The 27,753-nt window shown below is 44.1% G+C and overlaps 1 protein-coding gene across 1 annotated transcript in view; it reads right to left on the bottom strand.

Annotated features, from left to right (window-relative positions):
* LOC110307747 (chondroitin sulfate proteoglycan 4-like) overlaps positions 1-27,753 on the bottom strand; it is a 67,174-nt gene that overhangs the window by 8,131 nt on the left and 31,290 nt on the right. Inside the window, 3 exon segments of the mRNA XM_029484999.1 lie at positions 9,182-9,351; positions 14,328-14,459; positions 18,398-18,596. Of these exon segments, the coding sequence (XP_029340859.1) occupies positions 9,182-9,351; positions 14,328-14,459; positions 18,398-18,596 (501 nt within the window).

Below are 27,753 nucleotides of genomic sequence, written 5' to 3'. Positions count from 1 at the left end.
ATACCTAGTTCTATGAAACTCCCGAGTTCAAGCTATTTCCACAATCTAAGGGCTGCATCCACACTGTGGCACTGTGGAACACTGAGATTATAGGCTACAAAGAATTCATAGGATATGTGCTGCAGCTCCAGGGAGCTCAGGAATGGGGAGAGCCAGCTACAAAGTGTGACCAGAGTGAACAAACGCCACTTCATTGCGTGGTCTGGCCAAGGCCATCAGTTATTAACCAGAACTTGTATTGATCTGCAGTGGTTCTGTGGAATATCTCTTCCAACAGCCTGCGTTCATCGTGACTGATGATTTAAAGAGAAGCAGTATTGGGGCTGGGGAGATGGCTCCGTGGGTAAGAAGTGCCAAAGCCCACCCTCAGCATCCACACGAAAAGCTGGGAATGGTGACCTGCACTGGTAACCCCAGTGTTGTAGGGGCAGAGGCACGCAGATCCCAGACACTGTCCAGTTAGGCTAGCCAATCGGTGAGCCCAGGGTCAGTGAGAACTCCTGTCTCAAAGGATGCAATGGTGGACAGTAGAGGTGGACAACCGACACCCACCTCTGGCCTCCATGTGTGTGCATGGGCATATACCATCAACACATGTACACATATTCATATACCGCACACAACAACAGAGAGGCAGTATACCAGATCTACACTGACGATGTTTTTGTTTTTTGTTTTTTTAATCACAGAGAAACTTATAAGACACTAGGAGGTAGAGGGTTGGATAGGTCAAAAAGGGAGTCTTTTTGTTTTTTCCCTTTCGATCAATTTCTGATTGGAGGCCCCAAGGAGACCAGCTGACAGCTGCTTCATAAATGTAGAGCCAGAGAGCTAACGGTCATTCGTGCTTATGGATCAAAGAGTCACCCACTGGAAAAGAGTGAAGAAGGCTCTTGAATGTGCCAGGCTTGGTGGAGTCAACTACTGCATCCGTCCCCCCAACTCTCCGAAGATGCATGGCTTCCTTGTCTTCTTCAGCTTGCCTGGCTACAAGCATTCCTTGACCTGTGGCTGCAATATTTAACTTCCTCTGTGGTCAGCTGGCTTTCCTCATCTGCCTATGTAAATCTCCTCCTGCCTCCCTCTTGAAAAGGCACAGATGATGGCACTTAGGGCCATCTAGGTCATCCAGGCCACTCTTCCAAGCCTATGACTGTTAACTGCATCTTCAAAGTCTGCCGAGAAAGGGGTCATTCATTCACAAGTTCCAGAGGCCAGGACCCACTATTTTCAGAAGTTCCTGTACTTGTATGAAACTAAATCAAGATGTCCAATCCTACCTTTTGCTCTTTCCAAATTATAACACTTTGTGTGGTCTCATTTGGTTAATGTGTTAAAGAGCTACATACTTAAGAGTAACATGAGTCCCTAGAGACTCTTCTATATAAATGAAGATTTAATCCTCTCTGGAGAGAAAGTAATACTTACAGATATATTTCTGGAGCCCTTGCAGAGATTTTCTTTCTAGTAAGTTGCTGCCGAGACCAATAGAGTCATTCAGAGGCATGAATCACTGATAATTATTTGGGTGTGATATTCAGTTGCCAATCTCTAGCTAGATATTTCTAAGTGTTATCATCTAAGATTATCTTTTCTGCTTCATCCTTACTAAGGGAGAATCAGCCTCACTTTATACAGCCTGTCCCCCGGGAATTCTGTAGCCATGACACCCTGTACCTCAGCTATAGAAATCTTGCTGTGCTTGCACCCAATTGTGCTCTAGAGCCATAATGGTGGCCCTTCCGGTGGAAAGGTAACACACTCCAAGAGGATTTAGGATTTAGGTCGAGAAGGATGGAGTTCAGACTCTGGACAGCATAGCTATGAAAGAAGACTTAGTCACTGTTCAAGTTTGGTTTTTGTTTTTGTGAAGTAACACTGACCCAAAATGACATGGGGAACAAAGAGTTTATTTGGTTTAACTTCCATGTAGCACAGAGATGATCTAGCTTACACTTCCATATCACAGTCTAAGACCATGGAAGCCAGAGTAGGAGTTCAGGGACTCACTGGTTTGCTTCTCAAGGTTTGCTCAACTTGCATATGATCCTAGACCACCTGTCCAGGGGTGACATCAGCGACAGTGGGCTGGGTCATCTATCCCACATCAGCCATAAATCAAGAAAATGCCTTACAGACATGCCTATAGCCCAACGTTAGGGAGGCAGTTTCTCAAATGAGTTCCCCTCTTCTTAGGTTTTAGTTTTTAGTTTGTGTCAAATTGACAAAAACTAACCAGAAACACCATCCTGCTTACAGTACTGTATTACAGTGTCTATGGAAACTGAATAGAAGGAGAAGAAATAAGCCACTCTCATTAAATGGGAATGAGTGCTGTCTGCCTTTTCATAGAAAGAGCCAACCATTCTAACAGAACAGAACATTTTGACTATTCAAAGCCACAGGGCCAAGAGTTACCAGCCACGTTTAAATTCAAGTAATGGATCGATGACTACATGACAATACAATAATCTCCAACATGTGGAACGATACTCTCCACATAACTCAGAGAAGTGTGATGCAAAAAAAAACTGCTGTAAGAAAAATATCAGTGGAGAATGTCCACAAAGACAAGTAGGCCTGATTGCGACTGAACCAGTGAGCCCAAAGAGGCACATGATGGGTGGGTACCACCATGAATGACAGGAAGGCTGGCCCCTCCCAACTCTGCAGATTCAAAGACAAAAGCCTAATGAGACATTAAGCTGATTTTACTCCCTATTAAATTATAACAAGTTAATTTCCAGCCTTTGAGAAATGTGTCTGTAATTCTCTAAAACATGTATATGTTATGAAAGCAGTAAGTCCAGATTTGGGGAGGAGTAATTGGACAAAAATTAACAGCCCAGCATGGCTCTGTGATTTTCTAAATGTGTTCCTGGGAAACCATTATCTGTGCTGCAGAAGCAGAGGAGACCACGACGGATGGCATCGGGCCCACAAAAGTACAATAGCTGAGATGCAATTACCGGCTTTGTGGAAAAGAAAAGAGGCCGGCTGTCATAAACCTCAAAGCTAGAACACTTGGCTGTTTTAATGACTCTAAATTATCTCTACAAGCACCGGAATGAAGATCACTCAATTAGCTGTGAGCTTCACCTGGAAGCCATCAGTGTGTTCTGTGGCCTCTGCAGCTTGCTTTGTTCATGAGTTCTTGGAAGTGAACAGAACCTTCTCCAGTGTGTAAGAGCACTTTCGTGCACTGGGAGTCTGATGGTTGTCTTCTCTGTGGATACATCCTATGCTTGCTTCCTGTGGGTTAGCTTAACCCCCTTAGGATTTGACACTGAAAAACAAAGCGGCCCCTTGCTTATCTTGGTAAGCTGACACAACACAGAAAACATAGTGAACTTATTCTGGGCTAAGAAACTAACATTGGGCAATGACATCAAAAGTACTTTCTTAAGAGTTATTTTGCTGAAGTATATAAAGCACAATGCAGTCTCGGTTTCTCATGAGCTATTTTCTTTCGTAAGTACTAATTTTAAATGGTCATTTCTTCACAAGCAAGAAAAGTGTATGTTTTATATGCAAATGGTGCAGTACTTTCAACCTCCATCCCTAGTCCCCAGTACCCTGCAGGTAGAGAGCCAAGGGCAAATTAATTCCTTCCGTTAAAGGGTGAAAGAGCACTCAGCCATCAACTGCCTACAATGTCCCTATTGAATGCTTAGCAGGTCACTTGGCTAGAACTGACTCTGAAGAAGAAAAGCTGGTCTAGAAAGTCTACTGGTAATTAGCCATTATTAAGTTACACAGGGCTAAATAGCTCTGAACTCTTTACATAGTTGAAATTACTTCCTGAGTGTTATCTCTTTTTTTTCTCTCCCCATCACATTGAAGAGGCCAGATAAAAGCACATACGTGCTAATCAGGATCTTCATGGAGGATTTCAGAGGAAGGCTTCCCGCACTCTGTTGAGCATACAGCCTCAGGCAGGACTGCTGCACGACTGAGCAAACACCAGTCCAAGAGAAAGGCCCCCTGTCCTCTCCACCGTTCTTTGACTTCCCAAATGTTCTAAAGCTGACTGATGGTAAATCTGAGCTGTCATACGATGACTGGGAACTGACCTGGGTACCACTTGATAGAAGTTATCAACTTCATGTGAGCGCCCGTCTCACCAGCAAGAAAGACACCACAATAGGATCCTTCTGCACACGTTTATTGGGCTGCGCATTGACTGTGTAGGCCCCGAGCCTTGGGCCTCTCACTCTTATATACTATCAGTTCCCATCCACTCACAGCAGGCCACATCACCTCACCAAGTANGCAGCTTCAGCTAATCAGGGCAGCAGGGGCATATCTCCACCAAAATGGCTTCGCCAGTAACCTGGTACACCTGCGCAGCTCTCACGATGTTTGTGGCTTATATGAGGAAGTCAGGTGCAAGTCATACGACTTAGCTGCAGTCCCTGGCGCCTTTGGGACTGCCACCACACCCGCTCCCCACAACTTCAGGCAGTGCCAAAGCCCCTTCGCCATCTGCATGTGGAAAAGGAGGCAGTGTGTGGGAGGGGCAAGAAGAAAGGCTAATTTCTTTCTGCTCTCAAACCATACAGAAAAATGCCCATTTCTAAACATATATGCTAACCAGGATTGGAATGCTTTCAGTGTTGTTTAATGTGTGTACGTGGTGTAGTGTGTGTGTGTGTGTGTGTGCACGCACACACATAATGCACACACATAAGTGTGTATATGCTTTAACCCATGCTTACACATGCAGAGGTCAGAGCAGTCCTTTTATGTGTCTGCTGGGAATGTGAACTCAGGCCTTCATGCTTGCACAGCAGATGCTCTTAGCCCTAGAGCCATGTCCTTATCCCTGGAATACATTCAGATCAATGCACGTTTACTATATTAATTGGTGGTATTCTGCTCTGTCTTGATATAAATTTAACATTTTATTGTTTTCTGCCCTTGCTTTTATAAAGTATGCATTGTAGTTTGGATCTGAAATGTCCCCCAGAACCCCATGTGTTTGTTCTCTGGATTTTGAATTATTGGGGTTCCCTGGCTTTGGAGTTATTGGGGCGGGGGTGGGACCTTGAAGAGGTGGAGAAACCACTGAGGGTGAGTTAGGTGACTGGGGATGAGCCCCTGAGGGGACATTGCAACCTTTGCCTCCATATCCTGTCTTCTCTCTTTGTGCTTCCCAGCCTTCAGGAAGTAAGCATTTCTCTACCTGTGTGCCTCGCTGGGATGTTCTGCCTCGCCAGCCTTAAAGCAAGTGACAGCTGACAAAGGGCTGAAGCTTCAGCAGCCGAGCCAAAATAAACCTGTTCTCCTCCACATGGATTCCTCTCAGATACTCTGTTACAGCATCAGAAAGCCCTTGAATGTCGTGTGTGTGTGTGTGTGTGTGTGTGTGTGTGTATAATACCCACTATCACACCAAAGCTATCTATGAGCCTGAAAGGACCAGAGCTTTCCCTGGATTTCTCTGTAGTCTTCCTCACATCATTGACTTTCTTTATGATGCTTGAGGCGTAAAGAGAGACAAGTATTCAAAAGTGACAAACATAGATGTTGGAAAACCCTGAGACTTGTCAGCAGCAGCTCCCAGCGGCTCCCCTCCTCCCACCACATCCCTCTTGCCCTGTCAGAACAAGTCCTTGGAGACGTCCATCCTCAGGCCTCTTTGTTCCTCCAGCCTGGGCTCTGGCCAGGGATGGAACACTTGGTCCCTGCATGAGACCTCTTATATTTCCTTAGCTCTCCTCTCTCATCATCCCCTAGGGAAATGTATTTGAGAACACTAGGAACTCTCTAAAGGAAACAATAAGTGGGTCATAGGTGGAGCAAATGTCATTCTCCTCTGATGACCTCATTTCCATTCATTAAATGACTGCTGCACATTAGGGCAAACACCAGCCAGTTCCAGTGTAGCAGAAAATTGCCTTCCCCTGGGAAACTCCTTTTAAATATGAGAAATAGAAAGGGACTTTTCACATTTCCAAGAACAAAAAGCTAGGCATCAGCCTCAAACCCCATCTAATTAGTGTTTATAATCCTTAGGATGTCCGGTCACCTCACCACCCATCTTGAATACCAGATGGACTTTCTCAGTCATCGTGATGCCAGTCTCCTCAGTGAAAGTCTTTAGCATGGCCCACACAGGTAGTCACCTTAAGCAACTGCTCTGTGATGTCCACCCCCCTAGGGGACAGCTAATGTAGCCTATATGACTGACCCCTTGAAGCTCAGACCCACCTGAGGGCAGGTCATATGTGGTCTAAGTTACCATGTAGCCTCCTGGAACAAGTACCTGTCTGATTTCATCTTACCCACTCAAATGCCCCCTTGGAAAAGCGGCTTGGACAACACTCTGGATCCAACAGAAGCTTGGTCTTTGAGTGTGTCTCTCTCTGTGTGCTTCCTGACTTTGTATGCACATTGCCTTTGGGTGTACCAGGTGCCCATATGATGTACAAATCATATAGTATTTCTAGCTTGTGTCTCTCCTGATCATTAGAAGGATACTTTCCATCTCCACAACCGTCAATTAAGTGTGGGAAACATGCTACACACTTTACATCTATTACTGTCTTAGCCACATTTAACCACTTAGGGGAAAGCCCTGGTTAATTTGACCAGAGCATGACCTAGAATCCAGAGCCCTGGGCTCCGCTCTTGGCTCTGCTATCAATAGGCTGTGTAACCATGTGAACATGCATGCTTTAGGTCTGAGTCTGCATACATGAACATGGTTTCAACAATCACTGCTATGACTCCTCCCGTTTTCAAGATAACAAAACAGGTTTAACACCTATGTGATTTGCTGAGTCACAGAGGGAGCCTAGATCTCCTGGTATTGTGCCAAGAAACCTCTGCACAATCCCAGAAGTTACCAGTAGGTCTCAGATACCTAAACTATAAAATCTCTCCACATACCACACAACAAAGGCACCAGATGGCTGTCGTGTGGAAATTCTACGAACTACAACTATATCTGAGACGAGGTTTTAGGGAGAAAGAAATTATTATATCAGGGGCGTGCCTTGTGTACAAAGCCAGATACACAGTCTTTGTATACAACCTTTCAAATGATAAAATAATTTCTTCTTTGTCCTTTGATTCTAAGTTTTCAACCACACCTCTGGAATGGCAGGTGCATGTTCATCAGAAGAAAGGGCCATGGGATGGGACGAGCCAGACACTGTGTCCCCTGATCTGTGGCCTGGGACTGGTTGTTTCCTGACTGGAGCCTGCCCCCGTTTCCTTGTGCAGCACTGAGCTCCCATAGAACACCTCTCCTGCTCTGGCCCGTATCTGCCATCGCTGACAAGTTTGTCGGATACCTGCTATGTGTTACAAAGGCAGAATAATCAGAAGGGGCAGCAAGCCATTCAAATCTGGAAGTAACTGGATTTTATTTAATCAAGACCTTGCTTGCCTGGGACCTTCTAGTTGGCTTGGTGTGTGAATTTCCTATTCACAAATGTGTTCTACGCTAAAGGTGGTTTGTTTTCTTAGGAAAACGTACCTGGCTTCCAGTATTATACACAGTTTTCTGTTTGCATGTCAGTGCACCATAGCAGTTAGAACACAGCTCCAAATATTCAGTTTATCCACCACACTGGTCACAAGCTACCTCCTGTGGTATGTGAATACAAAGGATGTTCTAGAATACAAGCTGCACAGGTTCCCATGGTCCACCATCACACTGCCCTTTACTGCCTTCCATGCATGACTAGAGCGAGGCTGTTCCAGTAGCTAGATTCTGAAAGAACGAAGTCATGAACAACAGACCACAGCCAACCCACGGTTGTCAGAGAGTGCAAGTGAGAAGGGCAGGCTGGTTATCACAAGACACTGGGACTTGGGGTTTTTTTGTTATTGTAGCAAAAGCTACTTAGTTCTAGCTTCTATATTCACTAACACTTATTTTGGATATATCAATCTTAATCTAAAAATGCCACATATTTGAAATTAAAAGCTCTTGGAAATAATAGTCAAAATGTTTTGTCTTGTTTTGTCCTTTAAAAGAACTGGGGCTAGAGCCAACGTACTCTTCGAGAAATAACATCATTCTTATTAGTATTCCAAAGGCCAACTGACCCCGGGCATGTGTTGATGCTTCTGGGCACATCTTAATTCCCTACACAATGGAGTTTTCATTCCAAGCTTTTGTTCTGTGTCTTGGAAAAAACTGCAAACTGCAGACATTATACTTCTTCTTTTCAGTGTTACACTGGAGGCTTATGAAGCTTGCCTCACAATCCACTCCCTCAAACGCACACAGACAACTGAAAAGCAAAAGCCATGTCCACTCTCCTCACACCATACAGAACGAGTTCAAAGGTAAAGAACTCTATTTCCTCGAAACTTGACTTGAGATTCAGAAAATTCTTCAGTTACTCAAAGCTATAGCCAAATAAATTTTCAGACCGGTATTCTAGGACAGAAAGAGGATGACAGATTACCAACCAAAGGAATGCTTAAATTAAAGAATTACATTTGGAGAACATCACCTTTAGAAGATGAAATAACACATAAACAATCATGTTTTGGTTCACTCAATTCCTGGCCAGAAGGCAAAAAATGTTTTGAGTGCTTATTCATTTCAATAAGAAGATATTTAAACCAGCAAAGTTACAAAGTCCCTGGATATAAACTACATATACACACAATTATAATATACTACATAATTAGTACATGTCATGTTAGATGTAAATATATATACGCTTTGGATTTCCTTTTAAAGGACCCCCTTAAAAATATTTCCTTACTTTTAAGTGTGTGTGTGTGTGTGTGTGTGTGTGTGCACGTGCCTGTGTGTGCAGAGCACATGTAGTGCATGTGAGTGTGTGTGCATGCAGAATCCAAAAGAGAAGTTAGGGCGCTCTTGGGGATGGAGTTACAGAGTGTTGAGAGCTCCCCAGCATGGTGGGACTTGAACCTGGGTCTTCTGCAAGAGCAGTCAGTGCTCTCAACCACTGACGCATCTCTCCAGCTCTGAGTACATTTTTTAATTTGATACTTTCAGAATCTGCATGGTGTTTTCTGACATCTATCTCATGTTCTGCTCACTAAAATGAACCCCGTTTTAAATGACGTAGAAGTGGCCTGGGCCATGGCCCATGTCTAATTGGTTTAGCAGGCTGAAGACAAATGAGAGGTCCTCTCTGCTCAGACTCGCAGTCCCACTCAGTGGCACAAAATGGACGTGAGGACTCACCAGACATTGGGTAAAAATGGAAACGTCCTCTGTGCGGTTATCCGGGTTCATCTTCAGCAGTCTCCCGAGCCTAGGGGACCTGACAACTGTAAATGTTACAGTTCTGTTTCCTGCCTTGTCATCATTGGTCACGGCTCTCAGGTCATGAGATGAAAGTGGCTTTGTGGAACCTAAAATTGAAATATGAATATAACTACAACCTGCACAAAGCGGGTCGGCTCCTCGGTCTTTCTAGACTTCTGAAAACTGCCTGGAGAGTTCATGGATATGAATGGGGAGCTATGGGCAGTGGGAGGCTAGCAATGCCTGGCTATTTTCTCATGGGCATGATTTGCTCCTGAGCCACAGCAGAAATGAGTGCTTCTCCTCCAGCTATGCCCTCACTTCTGTTTAGTTCCCCCAGAGAAAAGCGTTCGTGCCAAATAAGGCCTCTGTGGCTCAACCCTGGGTATGTAAAGAAAAATCCAATTGTGTGGTGCAGGGAAAACAAGAAATTGTGGTTCTTATGAGGGCGGTGCTGGCTCCTAAACAAACTCAGGGAGCCTCCCAGGCCTGTATCGCAGGTCATGCGAACGCCAGGGGTTGGGGTTGAAAGATCATCCTCTAGCTCATGGGATCTGAATCCTGCGAACCCTGCTCATTTCTTTCAGTTCCTGCGATGAGGGACAGGTGGGCTCTCGATGCCATCCTCTCGGGACTCAGGACAAGGAGTCTTTGTTGATGAGCTGCTCCTCTACGGACCTACAGAGTTGCTTCTATAGCATTACAGCCAAACTTTCCGGGAAATTCCCTCCAAGAGTCAAGACCAACATTCCTTGAAAAAGAGCCAAGTACAATTGAGTAAGCAAAAACCCTACAGCCTAAGGCCACAGTATAGTCTCATATGCCATCACTAAAGCTAAACAAACAAAATCTATGCTAGATTGCAATGTAAAACCTCTTTTTTTTTAAACCATAGAATAAAGTTTATTCAGGGCATGGTGAGGGAAGTTGAGAGGATGGAGAGAGAGAGAGAGAGAGAGAGAGAGAGAGAGAGAGAGAAGCAGAAGCCCGCCATGAGCATATGGAAAGAGAGGGGGAGGGGAATAGGAGAGAGGGGGAAGAGGCAAGAGGACCAAGCAAGAAAGCAAGAGCAATGTAAAACCTCTTACAAAACTTTTTCTTGGAGAATGACAGAGAAGAAAAGAGAACACATGTTGATTAAATTATATAACTACCTACTATATATACATATGTGTATATACATGCACACACTCATGCTATACGTACATATTTACAATAAGACAAAATGAAAAATTGAAAAATACAATAAAAATATACTTTAAATCCATTACTTAGTTCACACACAAAATTTCATTTAGAAGTACAGTCCTTAAAGTAGCCATGTTAAACACTAATACTCAAATTTGGCAAAATATGGATGCTATAAAGTCTTAAACATTCACACACTGTGTATTCTAATAATTACTTGGCTTGCCATGCAGATTTTCTAAGCCTCAAGCCAGGGCTGAGTGTACAAAGGTGCCAACGCAGGCACTTCCAAAGTCTGATGAACCACAGAGGAAGTTCAAGTGGACGAAATGTGCATTAAGTTCTTAAAGGTTTGAGTTCCCTTGGTTGCTGCTAACTTATGCCTGTCTGCAATACTTCCCCCAACTAAAGAGATTAAAACATGTAACAGTAACATTACTACATAATTGGTGTGGCTATTAGCCTATTAACTTGCTGTGGTGTGTGTGTGTGTATGTGTGTGTGTGTGTGTGTGTGTGTGTGTGTGTGTGTGTAATGCCTAGGAGACAAAATAAAAAAATAAACAGCTACCCTCTTGTTCCTGTCTCAGAGAAGAGGCATACTATAATAAAGACACCCTGGGATGCTGGTCTACACCTAAAGGAGAGGGACTGCCTGATACAAGTTCTAGATTTGAGATCAGAATTGCCACATTGCCTGAAGGCAATGTCTATTAGACATGAGACACTGAGAGCCCCATGCCTCCATATCTTTTACCTGTCAATCAGGATATTCAAAAGTTGTGGGGTATTATGGGTGTGTGGGGGGGAGGGAGTTGAGACAGGGTCTCTTTGTGTAGCCTTGGCTGTCCTAGAACTCACTGTGTAGACCAGGCTAGCCTCAAACTCAGTAACCCACCTGCCTCTGTCTCCCAAGTGCTGGGATTAAAGTTAAACAGCAACACTGCCTAAACAAAAGTGTATTCATACACTACTTCCTTTAAACTTTTAAAAACACAACATGGTAATTAAAAATATAAAATGCTATAAATATATAAATATAAAGAATAAGTATCTGAATGCCCAGCCTGTATTAGGAATAGATTTTCTACTCCCGCAACAGTGCTAGAACAAATTATGCTTTCACAAAAACAATGGACTTTTCCCTGGTACTTTAACATATAGAAGTTCTGAACACATGAGTCTGCAATAGCTGACACTGAACACACACCTTACATCACACCCTGAGGTAGGATGCAGAGTGCCTCCTCACCCTTCATGGGACATCACATAGCAGGACAAAGATGGGGGCTCTGAAGGAAGATACAGAATGCGGCATCTATTGCCACATTCCAGCCTCACACACAGCAGTTAGGACAAAGAGCCCACGGGTGACTACTGAAGAAGCCATGCTGAGCAAGGCTCAGGTGGGTCCCTGAAAGGGCACAATATGACAAGAGCTACAGGAATGACGGTGGCCCCTGCTACTTGGGAAAACTAAGACAGGAAAACAGTAAGAAGAATGGGACCAGGTGGCCACTAAGGTCCACCTGCACTCTAGGACTTCTGAATCCACAGTTGTAAGATTTCTGTGAATATCAGTGCCACTCGAGAGACATGAACATGAAGATCCACCTTCCTTCCTCCTGGCCAAGAGCTGGAATAGGACACAAGGCAGGGTGGAGATAGAGGTGACTAAGAAGTTCAACTGAGCTAACCGGCCAGGAAGGGTTAGTGACGCGAGTTCCAGGAGTGAGCTCTGGAGGCTGCAACACAGGGGCTGGGTTGCAGTAGATGTAAGGTTTGCTAGGGAAAGAAACACTCGCATTAGTGTGACAGTGGCCAACAACACACACAGAGCTGTAAGTCTGACACAGTCTTCTGAAAGTAAAGGAGTCTGACCACTTTCATGGATCCTTTTCCGGCCTCATTGATTAGGTAAAATATCCACCATAAACTCGAAAGTGTCTAAGTTCCAGGGTTCCTGCCTTTCCTTGAATACGGCCGTCATCAGTTGTTAAGCCAGACTCGGCCGCACCAGATGAAAGGAACCAAATCTTTCGCAGCATCAGAATTACTCTAGTTTTGGAATTTTAAAAATAGATTGCCAGGTTTTTCTGATTACTGCCATGTAGCTGATTATTTTTTTGTAAAGCACTAAATGGCTTCCTAATTGCCTTGAGGGGGAAATGGTGGAAGCTTCTCACTCATTCGGAGGGGAAATGGACAGAGCAAGGGCAACATAAAGTCTTACATCAGAAGAATCCTAGGGTACGCAGCCCTAGCTGCATCTTGAGAGGCTCCCCCCACCAAACTCAAAAGCTGAGGAGAACTTCAAACTTAAAGGCTGAGGAAACTGCTCCGGGGTAGAGGGCTGCCTTGCTTTCTACCAGCATCACAATAAAAACTAGCAAAAGCATCCCAGCAGTTACTGTGTAACAACTGCGAACAAAGCGTCCTCTTCCTTGAAGTCCTGAAGTCCGTTTTGGAACCAGGAGGCTCTCTCCGCCCCTGGCTGCTGGGTTTGTGTTTCCACTTTACCTCACAGAGCCCACCAACTTCCCGAGAACTTATTACCTAGCTCACAAGCACAGGAATCCGTCTAATCCGACGGATCCAAAACTAGTTCCCCTTAAAGGCCAACAAATGTTTAAAAAAAAATTGGACAAGATGGCTCAGTAATTCTCAGAACCACGTGATGTCCCACGACCATCTGTGACCCCAGTTCCAGGGGATCTGATGCTCTCTGACCTCTGAAGGCATAGCCATACACATGGTGCTCAGACGTACAAGCAGACAAAACACTTACACACATAGAATGTAATAAATAAATCTAAAAAGATAGTTTAATGAGCTAAGCCCATTTCAGAGATTCCCATTCAACTTCTGAGAGGCAGGCACTGTTAATTTTAGGATCCGGGGCTAGTTGGACCATTTTAAATAAGATCTTTTCCCAGCATCTTTTCCCTTCTATGTTTGATGGCTCATGTCTGTCCTTTTAAGTAGGTTATCAGGTGCAGGGTTGCTCTGGCACTTCCCCAACATCCAGGCCATGTTGAGATGTTCTTGCTTCCTTATGTCTGCATCTCAATGCCTTTTGGGAAATAAGTTCCAGCTTTTTTTTTCTCCATTTTTTTTTATTTTAATTGCCCTTGCCATTGGACACATTTTCCCCTTTCCTAAGGTTGTTAGCCAGAAGGTCTCACGGCTCCTACTCCATCAGTCTGGTTTAGATTATTGGCAAACAGCCACTCAGAGCCAGTACTAACAGAAAACACTGGCAAGCCCTGGGTGCTGCAGGGAATTTTTCTATTCGAAACACGAGCAGCTTGAGAACGTAAACACAGACAGGGATGTGGCTCAGATGGCACAGTGCTTACCTAGCATACACAAGGCCCTGAGTTCAGTTCTCGGCACCAAGTAAACGGGGCAGAGTGGTACAAGCGTGTAATGCCAGCACTGGAGAAGCCAAGGCAGGAAGGTTAGAAATTCAAGGTCATCTTCGGACAGTGGGTTCAAGGCCAGCCTGAGCTACAGGAGAGATATATATCTAAATATATACATAACAGACATAAATACACGACTAAACAGAAACCTGGGGTTTGTAAAGACTTAGGAGAGAAGAGCGATGCACACTAACAGGAAGGACACTTCCTTTCACGATTCCTGCCTCTGCTCTGTAGCCTTCCTTTTCTGGGGAAAAGGCAAGGAAGGGACAGAAAGGCTGCCGAGTGCCAGCTTTGCAGGGGTCAAATTTCTGCTGAGAATTCTGTGCGGGCCAGGGGCTGGCTTAATAGATGTTTCGAGAGTCATTCTACAGTAAGAGACACCTCTTTATGCCATACAAGTGGATTCTCTAATTGATTAGGAAAACACTTACCCCTCCCCCACCCCCCAGCACCTGCCAAGCCTCTTACCTGGGAAGATGCTCAATCCTCTGTTGACTTCTAAGCTAATGATCAGAGCTCGGGCAGTGATGCTAAAGATTTGCCGAGGCGCAAAATTCAGACCGTCAGTCACCTGGAAATTAAAGCCACCTGACATTGCTCCTTCAAAAGAAGAAAATACGCTCTGGTCAATGTGATTATCCTGAAAAAAGTCACCTACCTCCATTCTATCTCCTTCCACGGTCCCCTGAAAAATAAGCCAGAACAATTCCATAATGTGTTAATTACCCACTGAGCTTGCTGAATTAAATGCAGCTGCAGAATAATGTTTGGATCCATAACAGACAGCCTGTAAGACTGTGGTCCCACATACTGTATCACCCAGAGATGTCATAGCCTGCTTAGTTTTGTAAGGAAGTTTCATGATATTTGCACACTGATGAAATAATTACTCAGACTGTGTCTCTGACTTTCTTTCTTTTTTTAATTAGATATTTTCTCTATTTACATTTCAAATGTCATCCCCTTTTTCTGATTCTCCCCTCCCAGAAACCCCCTATCCCATCCTCCCTCTCCCTGCTTCTATGAGGGTGTTCCTCCACCCACCCACCCCCACTCCCACCTCCCTGCCTTCGATTCTTCATAGGACCTTCTATTGAGCCTTCATAGGACCAAGGGCCCTTCCTCCCATTGATGCCTGACAAGACCATCCTCTGCTACATATGCAGCAGGAGCCATTGTGTACTCCGTTGTTGGTGGCTTAGTCCCTGGGAGCTTTGGGGGGTTCTGGTTGGTTGATATTGTTGTTCTTCCTATTGGGTTGCAAACTCCCTGACTTTAAGTGATGCTTGATTGTATTATTGATAAGAAACAAAATTGAGACACATCAATAAAGGTTCCCATGCAGGTTCCCTCGAGCTCTGACGTATTAAAACAAAGCACCGATGTTACCACTGAGAAATTTTTGAAATTTTAAAAAGTATACATGACCTGTATTTTATTATGCTATCAATAAATTATATCAATAATGTTTAATGGGTGCCTATAACCACACAAATAATTTTTAAGAATTTGATAAAGCTTAATACTGAAAATTGGAACTTAAGGGAAGGGAATATTTATCCTGCAACTAGTTACAAACAGTTATACTTTTAACAAAATATGCAAAAGAGAGGGTGGGAAGATTGCAGCTCTGTCCTGCACAAAGAACATAGGCAATTAAGGAATCCTGAGAGCTTGAGAAATAGCCTTTCCCAGGAAAGAGCACACTAATTGGCTATCCAATACTGAATAGTCAACCCTGAAAACACATATACATATATACATTCCCATATGCATGTAACAATAGAAAAAAAAGAGGCCCTGAACTTGAAAGAGTTGGGAAGGAGTATATGGGAGTTTTGGGGAGGAGGAAAGGCTAGGGAGAAATTATATAATTATAATTGTAACAAAATAAAAGAAATAAACAAGCAAAATCTATCTCAAGCTAACCATAGTGCAAACGTGGGAGAGTAAGGAAGGGGAAGACATGACCTGCTCTTCATTAAGGATCGGCAAGCAGATCCCACCCCCACCCTCTGTCAGAGACTAAGGATACCGGTAAAGTGGAAAATTAACTTATGGACATCACAGAAATGGAGATGGACCAGCATCGACCCAACTCCCCAGGGTGTTTTAACAGTCTGACTCACAAGGCAGGGGCAAGACCTCTATGCAGGGAGACTGGTGGCCACATCCCTGTCACTCTCTGAAAATGTGAGTAAATTAAAAGCCCACAGGCCCTCACAGAATGTGCTAGGTAAAAATTGTATCTTTGTTGCTGTTGGGGAAATAAGGCAAGGAGCCAAGGCTGTGTGGTCAGACTGCAAGTACGTGCAGTACCCCTTTACTGACACAGACAGACTGACTGACAGCACAGCAGGCAGGGTCATGTTTGGCATCGTCTAAGCCTTAGATAAGCAAGGCTTAGATTCCTCATTAGGGAGCTCCGATTCCTCAGAAGAACGTTTACAGGGGGTGAGTATATTTTTTTTAACCAACATATTCATAGGTCACCATTAAGGAACTAGAGAGAGTGTGCCTAACTCCTCACAGGGCCTGCAACCTAATGTTCTGCTTCTACTTGCTTTCCTAGAAATAGATTTTCAAAGTTGTCTTATTGTTTAAATTTTCCCCGAAACGCAAAATTAAAGAGGGAATGCCTTTACCCCTAGGAATCCTGGGAGTACCTCCTGAATCCTGATCTTGCCCCTGCCTTGTGAGTCAGACTGTTAAAACACCCCGGGGAGTTGGGTCGATGCTGGTCCATCTATCTCCATTTCAGTGATGTTCATAAGAGATTATATCAGAACAAATAAAGAGTGTTACACATAGTGAGATCTAACTCAGTAGGACCACAGGAAGACAAGGAAGAAAGCAGACATACAGGGTGACCTGCGGATTTTCTATAGCAGAGCTCTGATTTTCCCTAGGGCACCACCAGGAGGGCAAGTGAAAAAGGCCTTGGCTGCCCACGTCTTGGCTGAATCCAGCTCCCTAGGCTGTTGTATGGTCTGGCGAATTAGATTACAGCAGAGCACTTTGCAGATGTAAGACGCTAAATGAGATTAGTTAAACTTCACCTTTGTTTGGGGCTGGTGATAGGCAGATGGGCAGCTGGTTTCAGCAAGCCACCTGCAGCTGGGCCTCAGTTGCTCTGAGAGTTCCCAGCTGGCCTCAGTGTCCACTTAGGAGCTATAATGGATTAGTCCTCATGGTATCCTGGTCTCCACCTTTCTTGCCTTCTTGCGTAGACGTTATTTCCTCTGTCAGCTAAAGGCAGATACTGACCTGGTAGCCGACAAGTCAGTTAACCCCGAGAGCGAGCTGTTGTTTCCATCCTGTGCTGCTAATAGGAATCCGGCTCCTCCCACCTGCCATGCCCTTAAGGGTCAGGCCAGGTTGCATCTTTCTGTGTCTTAAGTTTTCTCATCTCAAAAATGGGGTCATGACTGTGTATGGCTCAGAGGCCTGCGGAGTACTTGTGAAACGACATATTCTGTGTGCTGCACCTCCTGAGGAATGGAAGTGATTTAGGAGAGTGCCAAAAGAAATCTAAGCCCTGGGCCCTGGGCTCCCATCTGTGGCCACCAAATGAGAGCATCCATATGCAAATTTGTTTTCAGATTCTTTGGGAAACCTGGGTGCTAAGTATATTATAGATAATCAAGGTATCATTGTCTCTGAGTTTAAAAGGTGTCCTTTCTTTTCTTTATTATAGTCTCAAGTAATATAGTTCAAACCAACGGGGGGGAAAGATAAGATTTGAGCTGTTAGGTCATGCATTCCTGGGTCATACGCCTTCCTCATGCCTCCTTCCGGCAGCTGCCCACCCTGGTCCACTGACGAGGCCAGTCTCCCAACAAAGCCAGGCCACCCTGGCTGAGTTCCTGGGCTACCATTTCAGCAGATTTCTAGCAAACGTTGTCAGTATTGATTCACTGAAGACTAGCAGGAAGCAGAAAGAGCCTTCCAAACAACATTAGGATCTCTCATGATTGTAGTTACATTCATTCATTCATGAATACAATCCTTGCACAAAAACTGCTTTATATCCTCAGTGTCTGCAATGTTACTACCTGGAACATAGTTGGTGTTTTGTAGTTAAAAAAAAAACAAAAACAAAAAACTTCATTTGTTCAAAAACGTTTTATTTGTTAAGTATCTACTATGTTCTAGTCACTGTTTGAAGGGCTGAGGATACCAGAGACTGTGCCCTTCCTTAGAAGGCTTGTGCTGTCATGGGGAAGGGAGCAAACAAATAGGCCCAAGTCTTCTCACAGCCAAAGCAAGGGTGGAGAACCACAGAGAGAGGGAGGAGTGGGCTCTCATGGAAGGCCTGACCTTACATGCCCTGCTGAGTAAGCCTCAGGGAGGCTCGGGCAGGCTCTAATGCTTTCATTGGCTCTCCTAAACATGTTGCTTTAAGAAAAAAAAACACAGACTTTGGGAAGTTTCTATGATCTGTGATTTTCAGTCAGCAACTCTTAGGTCTGACAGCCACCTCACTCGCTACTCAGAACACATGTACTCGATCGACACTGCTTTGCTCTGTGACTTACCAGAGTGCACAAACACCAGCTGACCCTCATCAATCTGAGCCTGAGTGAAGTTCTGGATCCTTCTGCCAGGAGTGGACTTGAGAGCCAGATGCCCGTTGCTGGGAGGAGTGACCCAGTAGACCAAGTCCTGTGGGGAAGAGTCCCCATCTTCTGCACACAGGTCCCCTCTGGTCACCTCAGTGACAGAATTCACCCACACCTTAAAGAGAAGAGAACCAATTCCAGTCCACCCGCATCATCAGGACCGTGGACCCCACGTGAGAAGACGGAAAAACTAAACTGACTCACCTGAGTTTTTAAAGAATGGAGTTACTTTTTACGCATATACATGTTTTGCCTGCACGTATGTCTATGCACCATGTACATGCCGGTGTCCGTGATTTAGATTAAAAGCTTTAGCTAATTGTTTACTCAAAATTAACTACTCGATAGTGTATAGGCACTGATGTTAATATCTAGCTATATAGCCACTGGCTACAAAGCATCTTACGTGCTGTCCATATGCTAAATACACCACATGGAATGCCAGACAATGCAGCGGCTACTTTCTCTGGTTGGCCTGAGGATCTCTACACACCGCTATCAGTAGCTAATGGTGTCACCAGCTTTTAAACAGTTGAAGAAGAATGCACATTGCACATTTGCCGTTCCCTCTATTCTTCCTGTCTTACAGGAAAACGAGGGCCCACTTTCTTTGTTCTTGTGCTGTTTGCTGTACTGATGGTTCACATCTGTAACCATGGCTAAGAAACACAGCTGCTTTCTCCTTTTCCTGTTAAAAATCTATTTACACTGCCTGAACATTTCTCTGTGTGTCTCCTGTGCTCACTCACTCTCTCGCTTACCCCCATCTCTTCCGCACTCCATGTGTGTTCAGATATGTATGTGTGCAGATATGTTTGCATGTTCATGGGTATGCAGGTATGCACATGTGTGCACATGCCTGTGTAGGCCAGAGGAAAACCTAAGGTGTCTTTCTTCAGGGTGATGCATTTTGTTTATTTTTTTAGACAAAGTCTCTCAGAGAGACATGAACTAGGCTGGGCTAACTGTCCAGAGAGCTCCAGGGATCTGCCCATCTTCACCTCTGAAGAACTGGGATTACAAATGCATCACTGTGGCTGGCTGATGGTTTTATGTGGATGCTGGGGACTTTACCAACTGTACTCAACACTTAACCAAAAATATTGCTCATCCACCATGTGCCAGCAAATGTTTTGGATGCTTGCACTGTAGCAGTGAATGAAACAAAAGGAGTCATGCCTTTGTGGGCAGAGGGCACAAAAGAACACAAGAGAGGAGGGAACAGGTCTAATAGGAATGAACAATGTAGTGAATTATAAAATCCCTATACCACAAAAACAATGAACCACAGCAGGGGGTTCTGGGATGTAGACTATTTTTAAAGCAGGAGGCTTGTTAGAGGAAGGCCACATGGGGCAAAAAAGAAGCCATGCACATATCTGCATATCCAGGAACAGAAAAAGAACATGGGACACTGGGGGTAGACAGGGTTGGAGGAGGGGTGAAGAGGTCATTATGGCAGAAAGAAAATAAGCAAGATAAAGAAGAAAGAAGATGTCTCAAAACACAAGAGATGGTCAAGTCTGCACTGTCTGAATGCCACCTTGTCCTGGAGGCCAGGGGGAAAATCCAAGTACAGTCTTGACTTGTGTACAGAATATCCAACCCGCCTGGCCTTTATGTCATGATGGTCTGTAGAAGCAGGAGACCAGTCAGTGGTTGACTGACTATGAGAAATCTACAAAGAATGACAGTGGGGAAGCCACAGCAGGATGGGAAGTGGTCTGGATCTGGGTGTCTGCTAAAGGTGGTGAGGGCTTAGACATGAGAGTTACAGAGGAAGGAAAGGCAGGGGACTGACAACACACTTGGAGCTTTCCCGGTGAGAAGGAAACGCTGCCCACCATTGAAAAGGGAGACAGCCTCATGGGGAGTAGACAGCAGAGAGCAGGAGCTCACTGTTGCTTCGAAAGTGAGTCTCACCGGATGGAATCAGGTATCGGAAGTTCTAAAATCAGGGAGTCACATGATGTGGGAAATGCCCCCCCCCCATATTTGAATGTTTAATCAGCAGGGAGTAGAACTCTTTGATAGAATAGGAGGGTTAGGAGGTGTGGCCTTGTCGAATGAAGTATGTCACTAGGGGTGACCTAAAGGTTTCAAAAGCCATGTTCAGCCCAGTCTCTATCTCTCTCTGTGTCTCTGTCTCTGTCTGTCTGTCTCTCTGTGTCTCTCTCTCTCTGTATGTCTCTCTCTCTGTCTCTCTGTCTCTCTGTCTCTCTGTCTCTCTCTCTCTCTTCCTCCCTGAGATCAGAATGTAGCTCTCGACTACTTCTCCAGCACCATGCCCGCTGACACGCTCCCTCCCATGATATTAATGAAACTATAAGCAAGCCTCCAGATTAATGCTTTGGTTTTGTAAGAGAGGCCTTGGTCATGGTGTCTCTTCACAGTGACTAAGACAGATGACATTTCACCAGCACCAAAACAAGAGGCTTTATCATTAACTCAATTTTCACACCTTTACCTATGGTGGTTTCTTACAGAACACAGAGACATCATGTGCACACTCTTGAGTATATGTGCCATCTTTACTGGCAGACTAACACTGTATCTGCTTCTATGCTTTCTAGCAGAGAATCTAAAGCTTCTCTCCTAAACCACTAAATTGTTATGTTGCAATGCTCAAAAGGAACAATTTTCCACAGAAAAGGAGGCGCTTTTGCAGTGACAGTTCACATCCCATGCCACTGAAATAGAGTTTGAATGGGAGTCCAGAAGGTATGTAGGGCTTTTTAAGTTTTCATACCAAACCTGATATCCGGACAATAAAAGTCATTCCAATCACATCCAAAGTGCCACACAGATAGCAAGAAAAAACCTCTTTTGTGAATAATCCTCTAACTTTGTGAATGCTGACAGCTATGATCATAAATTATACATAAAATTTATATACACATGCATAAATACACACACACACACCAGAACTTATACATACAAGTCTGTGTTCAACTCTATAAGGCTACTGTGGTGGTTTGAATAAAATTAGCCCCATAGACTCATATGCTTGAATGCTTGATCCCCAGTTGGTGAAACTATTTGAGAAGGATTAGGAGGTGGAGCCTTGGACTCAAAAATGTGCAGTTAAGCATTTTCTTTTGTTAGTTTCCTTGGCCATGGTGTCTCTTCACAGCAATAGGAATTCAACTAAGGCAATTCACTATCTTGAAGAGTAACTCATGCCAATAAAAACAGCACTGCTAAACATTCAAATTCTTGTGTTCAAATTATTTTTGTGCAAAAACATTGGATTTTGGTTTTGTCCAATGACAACCAGGGTTCAAGTCACTGTGTTCATATTTCCTAGCAATATAACCTTGTCCACATCTCTTAATCTCTCTGGGTTCTGATTTCTTCATCAGTAAAAAGGAATAATGGGGATATTATCTATGTTGTACTTAGCACAACCTCACCTGACATACAGCAAGTCTTTAGTAAATACTAGCTTTGGGTAGCCCATTTTCTTCACAAGATTTGGCTCTGAGGATAAGGCCATATTTGGCTGTTGTGTTATGGTACTATGTGGCAAGCTAGGGTCTTCTATGAGTGTATCACCAAAGATATACACTCAGCCCAAGTGTGACTTTCACAAATATTAGATTTACTTTATTTTTATGTATGCGTGTCTATGCATGCACAGATGTGTGCAGGTGCCCTGGGGAGCCAGCAGAGGGAGTCTGATCCCCTGAAGCTAGAGTTATAGGTAGTCTTAAACTCTGCAATGTGGATGCTGGAAGGCAAACTGCAGCCTGCAAGAGCCAAAAGTGTTCTAACCAGTAGGCCATCTTCTCAAGCCACTGAGTGTGCTGTTCTCTAACACTACTCTACTTTAACACTATACTAAAGCCAGCCCAGTTCCGTTAACATCATGAAGGCGATTTCCAATCACACACCACATATGTTGCTTAACTTCACATTACCCATCATGGGATGGGGCATTTGCCTGTTAACAACTTAATTTCTGACTGTTTCTCTCTCAGTCTAAGGACAATAGCTTTTCAGTGTCTATGGATTACAAGGACGTAGGCTTAATTTAACTTGTGGAAAAGCCACGGTTTCTATAAAATATATACGTGGGCCTGTTTAACAGTACCATGACTTCCAGTTTCAGGTTTTACATTTTTAAATCATTCCCTGTAGCTTATTTTTATTTCTTCAGGAATGAAAATTAACTTGAGTATGTGCCGTCATTTCCCTTCCTGGAACTTGTAGACCCTGATTATTTTTTCCCAATCAGGAGCTTAGAAGAGTTATTTCCCACTGTAGCTCCTCTAAGGCCAAACACTGCTTTCCCCTGTCACCTCTGGAATATACCACCTTCTAAAACAAATGGGGAACCTGTCACTAGCTCAATTAGCAGTCCCATTGCTTCAAGGGAAGCTTAGTTTAGAGCCCAGCATTGGGTCACAGTAACTTCAGATATGTGGAGAGAGGGACAGCAATGAGCTCAACCTTGAAGCCAGATTTGAAAGTTATATAAGGTTTCATAAGCAATTGTCTGAGGACAAGCCACACTTGCCCCGAGGACAAGCACACTTGCCCTGAGGACAAGCCACACTTGCCCCTGGGGGTAGTACATCAAAATTCACCTCTTCTTGTTAGAGGAAGAGAGGCTGACCTCCTGAGTTACCAACTGTCTCTACCCAATGTCATCCAAGTTGTGCTATCAACATTGAAAGACTCTGGCCTTTGGATCAGGTTTCAGAGGAGCACTGACTTTCGCAGCCTCCACGCTTCCACTGCACCTGGTTTGCAAAGCTCCTTCTAGTGATTCTAAATAATTGCCAAAACCAAATAAGTGTGGGGGGGTATATCTCCAAGGGACAGTTCTTGACTTATACACAATGGGTCCTGGGTTCAATCCCCAGCACCATACAAGGCCAAGCCAAGCCTATCTTTAAAGTAAAACCAAGGCAAAGCATTATAGTATTATATTACAGGTCTGTTTTGGAAAATGGGAAAATGAAGCCCCCTCGTGGCCAGAATTTTATGTGGCCTGTGTAAAAAAAACCACTTAAACTCAAAAGCACTCTTAAGAATGGATTTGAAATGTAAGTGAAGAAAATATCTAATAAAAATTTTTTTAAATCGAACAACAAAAAAAAAAGAAGGCTGGATTTCAGAGCAGAATACAAAGGAGTCACTAGGGGATGGCATAACACTGAGCTGGTTTGTCAGAACTCAAATAAATGACCCCATTCCCGGCCCCCAATTCCCTTAGAGATGGGCCCGCCAGCCCTGCGGTTTAAGGATTTGTCTTGCTCCTGCAGGAGAAAGGCATCACGTGAAACCCTACGCCAGAGAAGGCAATGCTCAGACTCTGCTCTGAATCCCCATCCAGAGTCCACCATGCCATCAGGATCAATTCCCACCTCTCCCACGCTCTTCTCCAAAGCAGACTGGGGTGGACACCCCTGCTATCTACAGGCCCTGGCAAGACTGGGAGGAAGAAAGCCATATGAGGTCACCTGAAAGTTGTAATAAAATGCAGATTGGAGAGAACATGAAATCTGGGTCAGGAAAAGGTTCCTGCTACCAAGCCTGAGGATCTGAGTGTGCCCCTGGGACCTGCATAGTCGGAGGGGAAACCAACTCTTTGCAAGTTGTCTTCTGACATCAATACTTGTGTTTGGTGCATGTGTGCGTGTGTTCGTGTGTGCGTGTATGCGTGTGTGTGTATGTGTGTATGTGTATGTGTGTGCATGTGTGCGTGCGTGTGTGTGTGTGTGTATGTGTGTGCATGTGTACATGCGTGTGTGTGTGTGTGTGTGTGTATGTGTGTGTGAGTGTATGTGTGTGTCTGTGTGTGTGTGTGTGTGTGTATGTGTGTGTATGTGTGTGTGAGTGTATGTGTATGTATGTGTGTGTGATTGGTCCCTTTACCGTATATCCCAAATAAATCAATGTGATTTTAAAAACCCATAAATCTGAAGGCCTTGTGGAAGTCACATTTTGCCTCTGTCCCAGATTTTCTCTCTGCTTAATGTTGTTATTTGGGCTAGTCATATCTACTGCCCATAACCCACATTCCACCACTAGTCTCTCCACCCCAGGCCATGCACATTATAGAGTAGCTTACCTCCAAGCCACACCCCAGCCCTTTACTTCACCCCTACCCTTAACTCTGTGGCAAGCTCATACTTCCTCCAGGTCCTTGGGTTCCTAAACTGTAACTGTGCAGGAGAAAGCAGTAGTGCTTCGCCATTGTGATCGCCAGCTCATACCTTAACTCTGCTATATCCCTGAGGCTCTGTCTGTCTGTCAGTCAGTCTGTCTCTCTTGCAATCTTAGCCAAGAGTCTCCTGTGCTATAGATTCCCCTTTTTTCAAATAAAAACGATAGCCTTCAGAGTTGTTGAAGGCTTGTGTCACAGGCTGAGCCCAATACCAGGCACAGAATAAACATTTCAGCAGTATTAGCTACCGTGTGACCAGAAAGTGGTCATTATCTTCATCAACCAAGTGCTCTGAAATAAAGAGAAGAAATGCCGCTGTCAGAAACGATCCCTACATTGGAGAGGAACTGCCCACACATCTGCTACTAGACAGTGTGCTCAGTTAGCCGTGGCTTTAACTAAGTGCATATGCTGTCCACATTCACACCCAGAAAAATGGACAGACCTGATAATCCTTTAATATTATTGGGAGTTTGATTCATGACACTCCCTGCAGTGTGGTCAATGTGCTTAGCTGTTCCATGCTAATTTGCCATCATTGCCAGCCACTCTGGTGGGAAAGGGAGAAATAGCTTGAAAACAAAGATAACTGGGGGCAGAAACTAATAGCATATCTTGGATCCTGTGAACTGCCTAGAGCAGACTTTCTAAGAGACCAAGGCTAATTCCTGCCTGATGCTTGGCTCTTTTTCTACTTGAAATTAAGTTGAGATTGATAATAGATATTATCATTGCGCTTCAAAATTTCAATGCAAAAGACAACATTGTTCGAAGACCTTTAGGCAATCTCTCTCTCTCTCTCTCTCTCTCTCTCTCTCTGTGTGTGTGTGTGTGTGTCTGTGTATATGTGTGTGTGTATGTGTGTGTATGTTGTGTATGTATTGTGTGTATGTGTGTGTATGTGTATGTGTATGTGTGTGTATGTTGTGTATGTATTGTGTGTATGTGTGTGTATGTGTATGTATGTGTGTATGTGTATGTATGTGTGTGTATGTGTGTGTATGTGTGTGTGTATGTGTGTATGTGTATGTATGTGTATGTGTGTATGTGTATGTATGTGTGTATGTGTATGTGTGTGTATGTGTGTGTATGTGTGTATGTGTGTGTATGTGTATGTGTGTGTGTATGTGTGTGTATATGTGTGTGTATGTATGTGTGTGTGTATTTGTGTGTATGTGTGTGTATGTGTGTGTGCATGTGTGTGTATGTGTGTATGTGTGTGTATGTGTGTGTATGTGTGTATGTGTGTATGTGTATGTGTGTGTATGTGTGTGTATGTGTGTATGTTTGTGTATGTGTGTGTATGTGTATGTGTGTGTATGTTTGTGTATGTGCGTATGTGTGTATGTGTGTGTATGTGTGTGTGTGTATGTCCCCTCAACTTTACCCCCTTTACTTCCAATGTTTAAATCCTTGTCATTTGTTATTTTTCCTCCCTCATGACCATGACTTTGGATGGCCACCACAGTCCATAAAGTGAGATGGCCAGGTTTGAAAGCAGATACGTACTGTTCCCCATCCCAGCCTACTTTCTAGCTGGGAAGGGCAAGCCTGTGTGAACGGGCAGTGAGCAGGCAGGGTTAATTAGTCTGGCAGAGCTAGGACATTGAGCAGTCATTAGGAGACTTCAAAGATGAGGACAACAAGCAGACTTCCCTGCCTGGAAGCAAGACGACTCTTGATGTAGTAAAGAACTCTGGCAGTATTAGGTGCGGAGGGTACAGTTATTATAGGAGGTACCTAGTGGCTTCATTATCACCCTATGGTATCAGTTTCTGGGAGTTCAGGATTTAGCACTTTCAACAGATGAAACTCCTAGAACTTGACTCAACTCATAAAAGGTCATGTTTCCGGCAGAGACAATGGCTTGGTCAGTGAAGGGCATGCCCATGCCACACAAGCTTGAGGACTTCAATCTCCAACACCCACATACAGAGCCAAGTTTGTCTGGCATGTGCCTGTAACCCCAACATCGGAGGGGGAAAGACAAAGGAATTCTAGTGCTTAGAGGCTCCCTAGCCTGGCCAGGGAGACAGGCTAGACCAAGTGTGAGCTTCAGGCCAGTGAAAAACTGTCAAAAAAAAAAAAAAAAGAAGAAGAGGTGGAGGAGATGTGGATGAAGAGTGCCCAATGCTGACCTATATACAGAATACTATATACAAGTGTACACCCTCACAAATGCACATGTACATATTACAGACAGACAGACACACCACACATTTCCAGAAACAGTAAGAGTAATGGAGGGGGCATTTTTCCATATATATAAAAAAAAAAATCTAGCTTTGTTAGTTTCATGGCTTGCAGTGCCTTTCAATTAGCCAAAGTAATTAATACATTTTACATACTGTCCATGTGGGGTGTGTATGTGTGTGTGTTAGACACAAGATAATTTGGTATTACACATTCTATTTCACTCAACATGATTTTAAAATATTGTTTTGATACCATAGGACCTATAACCTCCTGATCATTCCCACTATGCGTAGCAGGTGCGGACTCTGAACTCAGACCACCCAGGCTCAAATCCTACTTTTGCTAACTTTGTCATTTGTCAAGTGCCTTAAATTTTCCTTGCCTCAAATATTTATTGCAACCCTCCTTTGATTACAAGAACCATGGAAAGGATTAAATGAGGAATCATTTCATCAGTTAAGTGGTACATTTATAGCTGTGCCTGACTCGTGAGGGATGGAGGGGCGTGGCTCGGAAATGCTGGCTGCCACCCACTAGTATCTCTGGAAACCCAAAGAACAAACCTGCGTCATGCTGAGGGATCAGAAATCAACTCTCAACACGGAGCTGATATTTATCATTCTTCTCCTCCCACCCACCGCTCTGGGGTTTTCATGCCAGGCTTACTTCACATTGATTGTATTTGTTCTGGAATATTCCTTGGCCCGGAAGACTCTTCCCCCTCATATGCATGCAGATGGGTCATCCAAGTACACAAGCCCTATCTTTGCTCGTAAGAGTTCACAGGAATGAACAGCCGATTAACCAGTTTGCTACCCTGGCTCAAAATCCTCCCCAAATGATAACTGGGGCTCACCATGTCTAAACTGTTAGTGCCACGTGGTCTGTGATGGACTCCTGC

The sequence above is a fragment of the Mus caroli genome, chromosome 13 (genome assembly GCF_900094665.2).
Source record: "Mus caroli chromosome 13, CAROLI_EIJ_v1.1, whole genome shotgun sequence".
Taxonomy (NCBI): domain Eukaryota; kingdom Metazoa; phylum Chordata; class Mammalia; order Rodentia; family Muridae; genus Mus; species Mus caroli.
The sequence above is the reverse complement of the archived record's forward strand: the minus strand, read 5'-3'. Positions and strand labels throughout refer to the sequence as shown.